The sequence below is a fragment of the Rhinoderma darwinii genome, chromosome 12 (genome assembly GCF_050947455.1).
Source record: "Rhinoderma darwinii isolate aRhiDar2 chromosome 12, aRhiDar2.hap1, whole genome shotgun sequence".
Lineage (NCBI taxonomy): Eukaryota > Metazoa > Chordata > Amphibia > Anura > Rhinodermatidae > Rhinoderma > Rhinoderma darwinii.
In genome coordinates, this window is record NC_134698.1 from 55,751,166 (window position 1) to 55,764,242 (window position 13,077).

General features: G+C 40.3%; 1 protein-coding gene across 2 annotated transcripts in view; it reads left to right on the forward strand.

The window, feature by feature from the left end:
• MIPOL1 (mirror-image polydactyly 1) overlaps positions 1–13,077 on the forward strand; it is a 302,694-nt gene that overhangs the window by 107,309 nt on the left and 182,308 nt on the right. For both annotated transcript variants that reach the window (XM_075844430.1, XM_075844431.1), the window contains exons 3-4: positions 7,216–7,370; positions 9,593–9,713. In XM_075844430.1, coding sequence (XP_075700545.1) covers positions 7,216–7,370; positions 9,593–9,713 — 276 coding nt within the window. The remainder of the gene's footprint in view (positions 1–7,215; positions 7,371–9,592; positions 9,714–13,077) is intronic.

A 13,077-nucleotide genomic window follows, 5' to 3' on the forward strand; every position in this document is an offset into this window, starting at 1 on the left:
GTTTTTTAATTATTTTTTTTTACAGCGTTCACCGTGCGCTATGACATATTCACTTTATTGTACAGGTCAATACGATTACAAATGTATATAGTTTTTCTATGTTTTATGGCGTTCACACAATAAAATCCTTTTTTTTTTTTTTTTTTTAAATCATTAACTTTTTGTTTTGCCATATTCTAAGAGCCATAACATTTTTATTTTTCCATCAAGAAAGCTGTGTGAGGGCTTGTTTTTTGCGGAACGAACTGTAGTTTCGATCAGTACAATTTTTTAATAATAAAGGACTGATCAGGGAAAAAGGATGATTTTTACGTTTATCACTTTAAAACTTTTATTTCTTTTTTTTCTACACTTTTTTTTTAACTTTTTTTTTGTCCCACTAGGGGACTTGCAGGCAGGAAGCCCTGATTGATATTCGAATACACTGCACTACATGTGTAGTGCCGTGTATTAGAGCTGTCAGTTACTCGCTGACAGCAAGCATAGTGGGACCGACTAGGTTTCCGTAGATGGCAGACCCGGAGGCCATTGTTAGGCCTCCGTTTGCCGTAGCAACCATCGGCAGACCGCGATCACGTCACAGGACCGTCGATGGTGTTCTAACCCGTTAGGCCTAATTCCCACGAGCGTGTTCGGTCCGTGATATATGGTCCATATGTCGGCCGCATTTCCTGGACCGACACACTGCATGGAGCCGGGCTCCTAGCATCATAGTTATCTATGACGCTAGGTGTCCCTGCCTCTCCGCGGAACTACTGTCACGTACTGAAAACATGATTACAATACGGGGCAGTGACACCTAGCGCCATAGATAACTATGATGCTAGGAGCCCGGCAACATGCAGTATGTTCGGTCCGGGAAATGCGGCCAATATACGGACCATATATCACGGACCGAACACGCTCGTGTGAATTAGGCCTTTAGAAGCAGCGATTGCTATTGAACGCAGCTTCTAAGGGGTTAATCGGCGAGGACCACTACGATCGGTCCCTCAGGAAGGAGCTGGGACAATTTCTGTACGTGACAGCAGTTGTCACAGCTCATAAATGTTCCGTGAGGGGGGGCAGAATGGCGGCTATTCCCATGACGTACTATTATGTCACTGAGCGCGAACGATGCGCTCATCATGAGATAATAGTACGTCATAGAGCGGGAAGGGGTTAAAAATTATTGGAAATCTTAGCAAACGTAGCAAAATTGCTGAAGATTTTCCATCCAGATTTTTGGACAACAATCTTGCAGCGGAATACAACTGCAGCAATGGGGATGAGATTTCAACAAATTTTGCTCCGGTGTTGCAATGCAGCCCGACGGTTTGTACAGGTAATGCACGCAGCTGCCACACGCACGCGCTAGGGGCACCCTTACAGCATGGCACTTGTTGAAAACCCACAATATAAAATACAGAACAATGCTTGTTAATTGACTTTAGAAAACCCCTTTCACATCTAGCAGAAAATAATCTGTGCAACTGTGAGACCATGTCACTGATGCAATATGCGCAATTCTGCTGCCGATTTCAAGTACACTGTTGTGCAATAATTTACCAGTGGCAAAACCGTGGCACGTGTAAACCTGCAGGTTTTTTTCAAAGGGTTTCGCTCCAGGCAATGTTCGCAGTGTGTGAACCTGGCCTTATGAACCTGTCTGTAAGAAAATAGAAAACCAAATGTAGTAGTACAAATAGAAAAGCAACAAGTGAAAGATTTATGTATAAGTGGGTTAAATAATCTTTAAAAAGCAATTTTGAGGCAGATTTTGACCCGCCTGTAAATTGTTGCCGCGATTTTCACAACTTTTTTGCTGCGTTCTTTCGCCTGCGGCCATTGAGCGCTACGGGTAAAAAACGCAGCGAAAAACCCTTTCTCGGCCTCCCATTGATTTCAATGGTAGGTCAGAGGCGGAACCGTGGTAAGAAAGAGCATGCTGGTTTCGGACGTTTTTTTCAGCTGATTCCGAAGCAATTTCCCAGTCAAAATCAGCGTAAAAACTCAGTGTGAACTGGGCCTTATTTTGAATGGTTGGGGAGTTACCTGCTATCGGAGTTTAGATATTCTGCACTTGGTTCACATTAATTAAAGAGGAGCTGTCATCTCTCCTGAAACGTCTGTTTTACAATCATTGTAATCCCCATGATATAACCATTCTGGAATATCTTTTCTTAGAACCCTACGTTGTACAATTCCTCTGTTATTCCTCACAGAAATATATTCATAGATTGCCAATGTTACCAGTTGGGGGTGTGTCCCTACACAAACTGACAATGTCCAATCAGTGCTGACCGAGTGAGACTATGTAGAGACACGCCCATTTGACTAGGGAAATAGTAACACCCAGTTTTCAATTTATTAATAAAGTTCTAGGAGGAATAACAGAGGGATGGCACAAAGCAGAGTTATAAGAAAAGATGCTCCAGAATTTTTATTTCATGGAGTAAACAAGTATTTTCTAAAGTAGACATGTCAGGAGAGGTGACAGGTTCTCTTTAACACAAGGTATTTTGTACTTTTAATAAAGTGGTTTACTCAATGCTTGGAAGGTCGACACATTACCTGAATGGACCCAATTCTTTATAACCTGCTGAAATTAGATCACCTTAACATTTCACAGCGTTGTCACAGAAAATCTGTAACCTCTTTTCTGTAGTTCACCTAATGATATGCTATCAGCCTTTTCTTACAAGTACTTGCAGTAATACCATGGCACGCGTCCAAGGACACATTCTCAGACAGGTATCCACCATGGCAAATGCGCAGTATCAAGCACCTACTGAATAGACGTCAAATGTGAATATAAACTTTGTTTAGGGGTTTAACATGAAGGCCCGATGACATCACAAAATGTCAGGATGTCGACAACCTATAAAAAATGGGTGGCTAAAGAAAACGGCGTTTTATTTGATATTCAATCAATGTGGAAATGCTACTTTAAAATACACTGAAAAATCCTGGTTTGGTGGAGATGGAGGGGTTGCCCGAAATTGGGAAAAAAGGATCTGGTATTGCAGTGCAACCCCTTTTTACTTGCATGAGGATGACCTGCAATACCAGACGCAGTCAATGGATAACTGTGGTGCTGTTTCTGGGAAAAAAAATATAGACCCTTCTTTCTGATACTGGTCAACCCAAATAGGGTTAAACGTGGCAGCTATCTTTAAGAAACGGCTCCACACATGTCCATGGGTTGTGTTTGGTATTGCAGCTCGGCTCCGTTGATGTGATTGGGGCTGATCTGCAATACCACAGATAACCTGTGAACAGATGGAGTACTGTTTTTGAAAGAAACAAGTCATGTTTTTAACTATGGACAACCCCTCTAAAGAATCCAACAAACAATGTTGTGATACTAGAATATTTGTCCTTTAGTCTCCTACTTGCAAAGATGTTTTGTTACTGATCAAATAATTTGCTACTGAAAATACTTCCATTCCTAGCAAAAAATCTTATGTCATTTTTGTTCAGACCACTAGGAAAATTTTCTTTGAGTTTTTGTTGTACTATGATGGTAGTCGTAATGAATAATATTAAATCATGAAATGCTGGTGTTTTTTCCATTTCCTTTTCTTTAGAGGGTTGAGACTTGTAATATTGGAATTAGTAGAGGAGACCTCCACTTTTTAATTTTGATATTGAATTAAATTAGGTTTTCCCTCCATGCTCAGGTGTACACCACCTATTGAATTGTAGAAATCGTAGGTAAGGGGAGAGGAGGAAAAGGAGCGTGGTGGGTAAACACCACGCTCCTTTTCCTCCTCTCCCCTTACCTACGATTTTGACTTGTAATATTGGAATGGTATCAGATATTTGTATTTGTGCTTTTCAGTTAATTATTTTCATTATGTATTTTTTCTGCAACTTCTACCATCATAAGGTTGACTAGAGTGGGGAATACACCCCAAAAACACAAATTACCATAGGAAGGAACAGCTGTTGTTTGAGTATATGCAGTACATGCCTTTCTGTATTCTCCTTTGTGTGATTTTCTATTTCTGATTGGGAGATTAATGTCTCTTTATTTGACATTTGTTTTACTTTCTTGCTTTCTTTTCTTTCTTTTTTTCTTCTTTTTTTTTCTTTCATTCTTTCATTCATTTTTTATTTGTATTTTGTTCTCTTTTTTTTTTTCTTCCTTTGGTTTTTCTTTCTTTCTTTTTTCTTGCTTTCTTTTTTCTTCTTTTTTTCTTTCATTCTTTCTTTATTTCTTTTTTTTCTTTGCTTTTCTTTAATTCTTTTTTTTTCTTTTTTTCCTCTTTTTATTCTCTCATTCTTTTTCTTATCTTTTTTCCTCTTTTTCTTCTTTTTTTCTTGTTTTTCTTTTCTTTAACTTTTTTTTCTTTTTTCTTTCTTTCATTCATTTTTACTATTTCTTTCTTTTTTTCTTACTCTCTTTTTTTTCTCTTATTTCCTTCTTTACTTTCTTTTTTCTTTCTTTTTTTCATCTTCTTTCTTTTTTCTTTCTTTTTTTTCCTCTCCTACCTTCTCTCTATCCACTCCTTCCTTTCATAGGATTACGCTATGATAGCAATTAATATGTATATTGAGTAAATGATTTGAGCCTAGCTGTCCTCATATAGAGGTCTCCTTATACACAAACCTTCTAATCCACTTAAAGGGCCAACAAAACAACCTTTGTAATTATTTTGCTGACAGTAGATTCTGTCTGTCATGTGGCAAGTGGAATATTTAATATAAAGAGCATATTTTATGCGGGATTGAACATGTTCTACTGCAAGTGAATATTTGTGATAACACATGTCAGTCATTCTCACAAGTCATGTATGGGGTTATGACATCTCCAAATGTTCACATTTGATCAAATGTTTAAAAAAGCCTTGTATGAAATGTTTCTCTTCCAGTTGCAGTTATCTTAGAGAGTATTCTCTTCTATGTCTATGGTATTTACAGATGAATAGTGCAAAAACGTACATGCTTTTCATGTGTGGTTAAGAATGTGTCATCAGCTGCGCTTCAAAATGTAGACATCTGAAAATGCCCTTAAATAATTTAATTTACTGCTTTAAGTAGCCTACTTGCCGCCTACTTGCTGCCTACTTGCTGCCTACTTGTGGGATCTCGGCCGTTCTTCCTGCTCTTGGCTAATCAGCTTATTGTTCTGCCTACTGTGCATTGCTGATTGGTGGAGAGGAGGGAGATGGACCGGTATTCCTTCCCACTTCACCTCCTAATTGATGGATTCAGTGAGTAGGAGCCCCTAATATTATGCTTGGGGGCCATTTGTGTAGTGACACAGCAGACCTACATATTTTGCGGTTTGACGTTATTGATAGAGCACAAAAATGTAACAATCGTTATAAAACCGTACCGCACCATAGTTCTCTTTATCAAGTCATTAGTCATTTAAGATATGGATATACCAAAATGGGATACTGAGTAGAAAGAGGTCAACAAATAACCAGATGCCATTCCCTCTGTGGTGATGGAAGGCCTACTCTACCTGCCCGCCGGTGGCACTTTATCACTAGGCACCTATGCCATCTTTATTAGATTTTATAGGGCCAGTGCACAGGATTTACAGACTTTTTTTTCAACCCAGCTGTGCTTGTCTACCATGTGTGGATGAACACTGCCTTAACCCTCTGCGTTGCCCATCTTTAATTCCACCTGATGAATCTATAATGTATGTTTAGTATTCCCGCCTATCCTCCAATTGCTAGTGGAGCTTATTCTGAAAATTTTGACCTAGGGAGTCCTCTCTTCAGTCCATATGATCTTAAAGGGAACCGGTCACTAAATGTTAGGGCACTAAATCATCAGCATGTCATTATACCATTGGGGAATAGTATTCCAAACATGCCCCTCCCAAACATGGCCCTATTTTATTTTATTGTTTTTTCTAAAAAAGAAGTGCTGTATGTAAATATCAGAGAAGAGTCCCTAGATGAGTCCAGGTGTACTGGCCTCGGCTTCATCTGAGCCCTGGGAATGTGCAGTAAGTTGTTGGACTCATCTCAAGACCCTTCTATGATAATACGCTGTATTATAACTTCTTTATACACTGTATTATAACTTCTTTATACGCTGTATTATAACTTCTTTATACGCTGTATTATAACTTCTTTATATGCTGTATTATAACTTCTTTATACACTGTATTATAACTTCTTTATACGCTGTATTATAACTTCTTTATACGCTGTATTATAACTTCTTTATACACTGTATTATAACTTCTTTATACGCTGTATTATAACTTCTTTATACACTGTATTATAACTTCTTTATACGCTGTATTATAACTTCTTTATACACTGTATTATAACTTCTTTATACGCTGTATTATAACTTCTTTATATGCTGTATTATAACTTCTTTATACGCTGTATTATAACTTCTTTATACGCTGTATTCTAACTTCTTTATATGCTGTATTATAACTTCTTTATACACTGTATTATAACTTCTTTATACGCTGTATTATAACTTCTTTATACGCTGTATTATAACTTCTTTATACGCTGTATTATAACTTCTTTATACGCTGTATTATAACTTCTTTATACGCTGTATTATAACTTCTTTATACGCTGTATTATAACTTCTTTATACGCTGTATTATAACTTCTTTATACACTGTATTATAACTTCTTTATACACTGTATTATAACTTCTTTATACACTGTATTATAACTTCTTTATACGCTGTATTATAACTTCTTTATATGCTGTATTATAACTTCTTTATACGCTGTATTATAACTTCTTTATACGCTGTATTATAACTTCTTTATACGCTGTATTATAACTTCTTTATACACTGTATTATAACTTCTTTATACGCTGTATTATAACTTCTTTATACACTGTATTATAAAATTCTAAAACTGACAGTTTTGAGAGGAACATGTTTAGGATGCTAAACCGCATCAGTAGAACGATATGCTGGTACTTTAGTACCCTAAAATCTAATGACAGGTTCCCTTTAATGGATAATCTCTTAGACTCTTTTGTTAGCAGCATTATTCTAGCGGATAGTGGGTTTCTGATATGTTTCTGATATGTCAGACGTTTTCTATAATGTAGAATATTTTATATTGGCTTTTTAATTTGTGCTGTCTCCATGGATATTCCCTATGCTTATAAATATATTTCATATGATTTTTATGACTTTCTATGAATCTGGATTATCTGATAAAGGGCATTAATGTTAGATTATAGGAATTATACTATATAATAATATATTGTTGTTGTTGTTAGGTTGGTCAATTACATGATTCAAAAATGGAGTCTGAAACTCCAGAAACAAGAAAACCTAGAGGGCTCGATTCTGAGTTTATCCCTGTTCCCAGCCCAAGGAATTTGTTAGCACTGAAGATGTCAAGTCCAGTGCAAAATGACACTCCGGAGACAAGGTAAAATGTGGGTTTGTATTAGGGTATGTTCACACGGCCTATTTACGGACGTAATTCGGGCGTTTTTGCCCCGAATTACGTCCGAAAATTGCGCCTCAATAGCGCTGACAAACATCTGCCCATTGAAAGCAATGGGCAGACGTTTGTCTGTTCACACGAGGCGTAATTTACGCGCCGCTGTCAAAAGACGGCGCGTAAATAGACGCCCGCGTCAAAGAAGTGACCTGTCACTTCTTTGGCCGTAATTGGAGCCGTTATTCATTGACTCCAATGAATAGCAGCGCTAATTACGCCCGTAATTGACGCGGCGTTCAAGCACCTGCACATGCCGTTACGGCTGAAATTACGGGGATGTTTTCAGGCTGAAACATCCCCGTAATTTCAGCCGTTACGGACGCCCTCGTGTGAACATACCCTTATGTACACCATTCAGCCAAAACATTAAAATCACCTGCCTAATATTGTGCCGGGCCCCTCGTGTCACCAAAACAGCTCTGACCCGTCGAGGCTTGGACTCCACAAGACCTTTAAAGGTTCCTATGGTTTCTGGCACCAAGACATTAGCAGCAGATCCTTCAAGTCCTGTAAGTTGTAAGGTGGGGTCTCCATAGATCGGACTTGTTTTCCCAGCACATCCGACAGAAGCTCAATCAGATTGGGATCTGGAGAATTTGGAGGCCAAGTCAACACCTTGAACTCTTTGGCATTCCTCAAACCATTCCTGAACATTTTTTGCAGTGTGGCAGGGAGCATTATCCTGCTGAATACTGGGAATACTGTTACTATGAAGGGATGTACTTGGTCTGCAGCAATGTTTAGGTAGATGATATGTGTCAAAGTAACATCCACATGAATACCAGGACTGAAGGTTTCCCAGCAGAATATTGCCCAGATCACTGCCTCCGCTTGCTTGTCGTCTTCTCATAACGTATGTTGGTGCCATGTCTTCCCCAGGTAAGCAGCTCACAGGCATTTAGCCAACGTGATTCATCAGACCAGTTCACCTTCTTCCATTGCTCAATGGTCCAGTTCTGATGCTTACATGCCCATTATAAGTGCTTTCGGCAGTCAACGGGTCAGCATGGGTACGCTGACTGATCTGCAGCTACGCTGACCCAAATGCGTGTTATGACACCTTTCCAAAACTTGTGCTACAATAGCTCTTCTGCAGGATCGGACCAGATGGGCTAGCCTTAGCTCCCCTTGTATATCAATAAATATTGGGCGCCCATGATCCTGTCGCTGGTTGTCCTACCTTGAATCACTTTTGGTAGCCCTTGCATACCCGAACACCCATCAAGACTTTCTGTATTGGAGATGCCCTGACCCCATCATCTAGCCATTACAATTTGGCTCTTGTGACAGTTGCTCAGGTCCTTACATTTACCCATTCTTTCTGCTTCCAACACATCAACTTCAATAACTGACTGTTCACTTTCTGCCTTATATATCCCACCCCTCTACAGGCGCCATTGTCATGAGATAATCAATGTTATTCACTTCACCTGTCAGTGATTTTAATGTTTTGGCTGAGCTGTGTATATGTCTTGTTTTATTGTATTATTTTTGTGCAGTGTCGGACTGGTTTGTTTTTTGTTATAACAATGTAACTGGTTATATGAGTTGTGTTAAGTTACTTGGCTCAATAAAGTAATCAGAACCAATAATAGAGCAAGGAGTAGGGACATGGGGAACAGGCATCCCAACAAGCAAACCTTGCTCATTTTGAAAGAAATTTGAGGAGTCAAAGACGTGATAACATATTAATGGAGACCGCCGGCACGGTACATAGCATGCAGCAATTCACAGGATTCCAGGCATCACAGGAAAATCCTGGGACATATTTAAGAGAAGAGACATTAGAATAGGGAACCATGGAGAGAAAATGACTATTATTTAAATGACAAGGCATTAACATAACTGGGATAACTACACCGTCCACACAGACACATTTACTTATTTTGTTGGTTTGCATTAACACTAACTCATTTCTAATGCATGTGCCATAAGACTCCTAGAAATACTGAATGCAACTTTCTTTTTGTAGTGAACTTTAATACCATGCTTTGCTAATGGAACAATTGGCTTACCCCCAAGTTGCCTACTTAATATGTAAAGAAGGTGTACAGAACATGACGGCACATGGCTCGCTGGGATAAGAGGGAAACAGCTGTCATGTGATTGGCTCATACTGAATAAATATTTTCCTGCTCTTCACACAGCGACGGGCCGGATTCTCATCATAACCCCGACCATCCAACCTCTGGCGCCCTAGAAGGGGGGCAGCACAACCCGACAGCATTGTTACAGGAGGTGGATTATCTACGACAATGCAATAAAAAGGTACAGGTCACAGTGTTTCTACTCAAACATTAAGACCACTGCATGTACAGGTTTAGTTTTCTGTTTAAAGTGGCAAAACACAATTGCTGTTTGTTTTTGGGGGGGGGGGGGGGGGGTGTTTACACAGTTTTTGTATTTTAGCTCTCCTTTTATTGGACTTTAATAATACCTCCCTGGAGATAATTTATGCCATGAGATTAGTTAATATAAAAATCCCGTCTCCTTTAGGTTTCTGCCTTTTGTTGCCACCGGCAGTACGTATATAAAGAAGATGTGAACATTCTCTCTCTCCTATTTCTATACAATGCGTGTATGACATAATACATTTTACACAGTATTCTCCATGTCCGTCCTGGGAGCACCAAGCCTATGATCATTTACATCTCTGTATAATGAATTATTAATAAAGAGCTGGTGGAATTCATTAGTGTCATATTCAAGATAAACATGGAAGGACTGTGGCACAGAGGCTTGACGGCATCAGATTTTGCGCAATTATAATAGTAGTACGAAAACCCTTGAATAAGGGTCAGTCTCTCACCCAAATATTCTCATAATTGAAGGCCGTCGTAGTGGAGATCTTGGAAGTTTTCCCATCCTGCTTCTATCAGAGCACTAGTTAGGGGCCTGCATGAAGTGGTGCCATGATTTGTCCCACTCTACATTTAAAAAAAATACTCCCTCTTTTAAATATTACATTATCCAGCAGAGGGAATATTTATATAGAGGACAGGGTAGATAATGGCTTTATTAATCATTATTAAAGGGATTGTCCCATGAAGACAACCATTGTCCATGTGCACGATTAGGGCATATGGACATCATAGAGCAGGGTTTCCAACTCGAGACCCCCCTCTATGAGCCACAACGGAAAGGTGCTGCTCCTTCTCTGGCGGACTTGAGTCATCCATGCATTACATGGATGGCTATTCATCTCATGGTTGCCAGGTAATGCTACATATCCACTGCAGGGAAAATGTCTGTCTGCCCCCGGCTTTCCCTGGCAAAATCAGCTGTTTGCTGAGGGTGCTGGGTGCTGGACCCAAAGCGATCAGCTGATCACCGTGCCAACTCCATGAAAGGGGATGTCTCTGATAAGACAATTCCTTTAAAGAGGCTCTGTCACCAGATTTTGCAACCCCTATCTGCTATTGCAGCAGATAGGCGCTGCAATGTAGATTACAGTAACGTTTTTATTTTTAAAAAACGAGCATTTTTGGCCAAGTTATGACCATTTTTGTAGTTATGCAAATGAGGCTTGCAAAAGTCCAAGTGGGTGTGTTTAAAAGTAAAAGTCCAAGTGGGCGTGTATTATGTGCGTACATCGGGGCGTTTTTAATACTTTTACTAGCTGGGCGTTCTGATGAGAAGTATCATCCACTTCTCTTCAGAACGCCCAGCTTCTGGCAGTGCAGACACAGCCGTGCTCTCAAGAGATCACGCTGTGTCGTCACTCACAGGTCCTGCATCGTGTCAGACGAGCGAGGACACCGGCACCAGAGGCTTCAGTTGATTCTGCAGCAGCATCGGCGTTAGCAGGTAAGTCGATGTAGCTACTTACCTGCAAACGCCGATGCTGCTGCAGAATCAACTGAAGCCTCTGGTGCCGATGTGTCCTCGCTCGTCTGACACGATGCAGGACATGTGAGTGACGTCACAGCGTGATCTGGCAGAAGCTGGGCGTTCTGAAGAGAAGTGGATGATACTTCTCATCAGAACGCCCAGCTAGTAAAAGTATTAAAAACGCCCCGATGTACGCACATAATACACGCCCACTTGGACTTTTACTTTTAAACACACCCACTTGGACTTTTGCAAGCCTCATTTGCATAACTACAAAAATGGTCATAACTTGGCCAAAAATGCTTGTTTTTTAAAAATAAAAACGTTACTGTAATCTACATTGCAGCGCCTATCTGCTGCAATAGCAGATAGGGGTTGCAAAATCTGGTGACAGAGCCTCTTTAGGTTGTATCAAGCTAGGAGAACCTACAAAGTCTCTGCACTGCTACCAGCTTCTGGAAATGACCATATCTTAAGCTAGCCCTACATGTTAGATAGCGCGATCGGCTGGCGATCTAATGTTTATGAGGGAGTCCCAACTGTCACCCAATGACAAATATAGAGGGAAAGAAGAATTGGAAATGTTGAAAATTAAGTTCCCACAGGAGATAAGCCACTGCCCGACAACTCTTATTCCCCTCTACATTGAAATAATCGTGCACACTTGGCCAAGCGTTCATATTCACGGTGGAATCAGGAAAATACAGTAGCTGCCAGACAAACAGGCGTGTGTATGGTCAACTTTAAAGTGGAATTCCATAAATGAAAAATTTGTGAAAAAGCCAAAATGTAGTAATTTTTTTTTACTTAAAGAGAACCTTTCACCTCCCCATATATGTGTAGCTGAGTGCAGCATGTAATGGGGCGGGCTGCACAAACCCTGGGGCAGTTTACATTTTTTTTCTACCTACCTCCGTTATTTAGATATCGGTGCCGTTATATTTGGCGCCCGATATTTAAATAACCCCCTGAACAGTCAACGGGGCGTGTACTGGCAAGGGGTTGTGTTACTATGGCTGTGACACTGTCCATTCAGATGTGGACAGTGCCACAGCATGAGAGAGTGCGCGATTGCAGTCTTTTCACCCGAACAGGCAAGGGGGCGTGTCACTGCTACGGACAGTGTAAGAGCTGTGGAGAGGAGAGCGCGCATGCGCGCTCTAATTCTCTTCAGCTCTTGTGAGAGATCAGTCTTGTACTTTGTCTGATGACACGCCCCCTTGCCAGTACATGCCCCGTTGACTGTTCAGGGGGTTATTTAAATATCGGGTGCCAAATATAACGGCACCGATATCTAAATAACGGAGGGAGGTAGAATTTTTTTTTTAAGTGCCCCAGGGTTTGTGCAGCCCTCCCCATTACATGCAGCACTCAGCTGCACATGTATGGGGAGGTGAAAGGTTCTCTTTAAAGGCTATGTACTCCTTTTGACATCGTTGTTTTTTTGTTTGTTTTTTAAATAAAATAGTGCATCAGTGTGATTGGTGCAACTTCCTAAATATATTTTATGAAAAAATATGTTTTCTTTTTAAGATAGAGCTGCTTTGTATTCTGTATACAGAGCAGCTGTATCATTCTCTGAATCCTGTATCCGTCGGGTCCGCGGAACCGACTGGTTCAGTGTCTCCGACACTCAGGATCAAGCTGTTACTGATCACATTTAAGTACTTAACTTAGATGTGATCAATTACAGGTGGATCAAGACACACGCAGGACCCGCTTTCACTGAACCCGTCAGTCCCACAGACCTGATGGATTCAGGTCTTAGGCAACGATTCAGCTGGATACAGGATACAAAGCA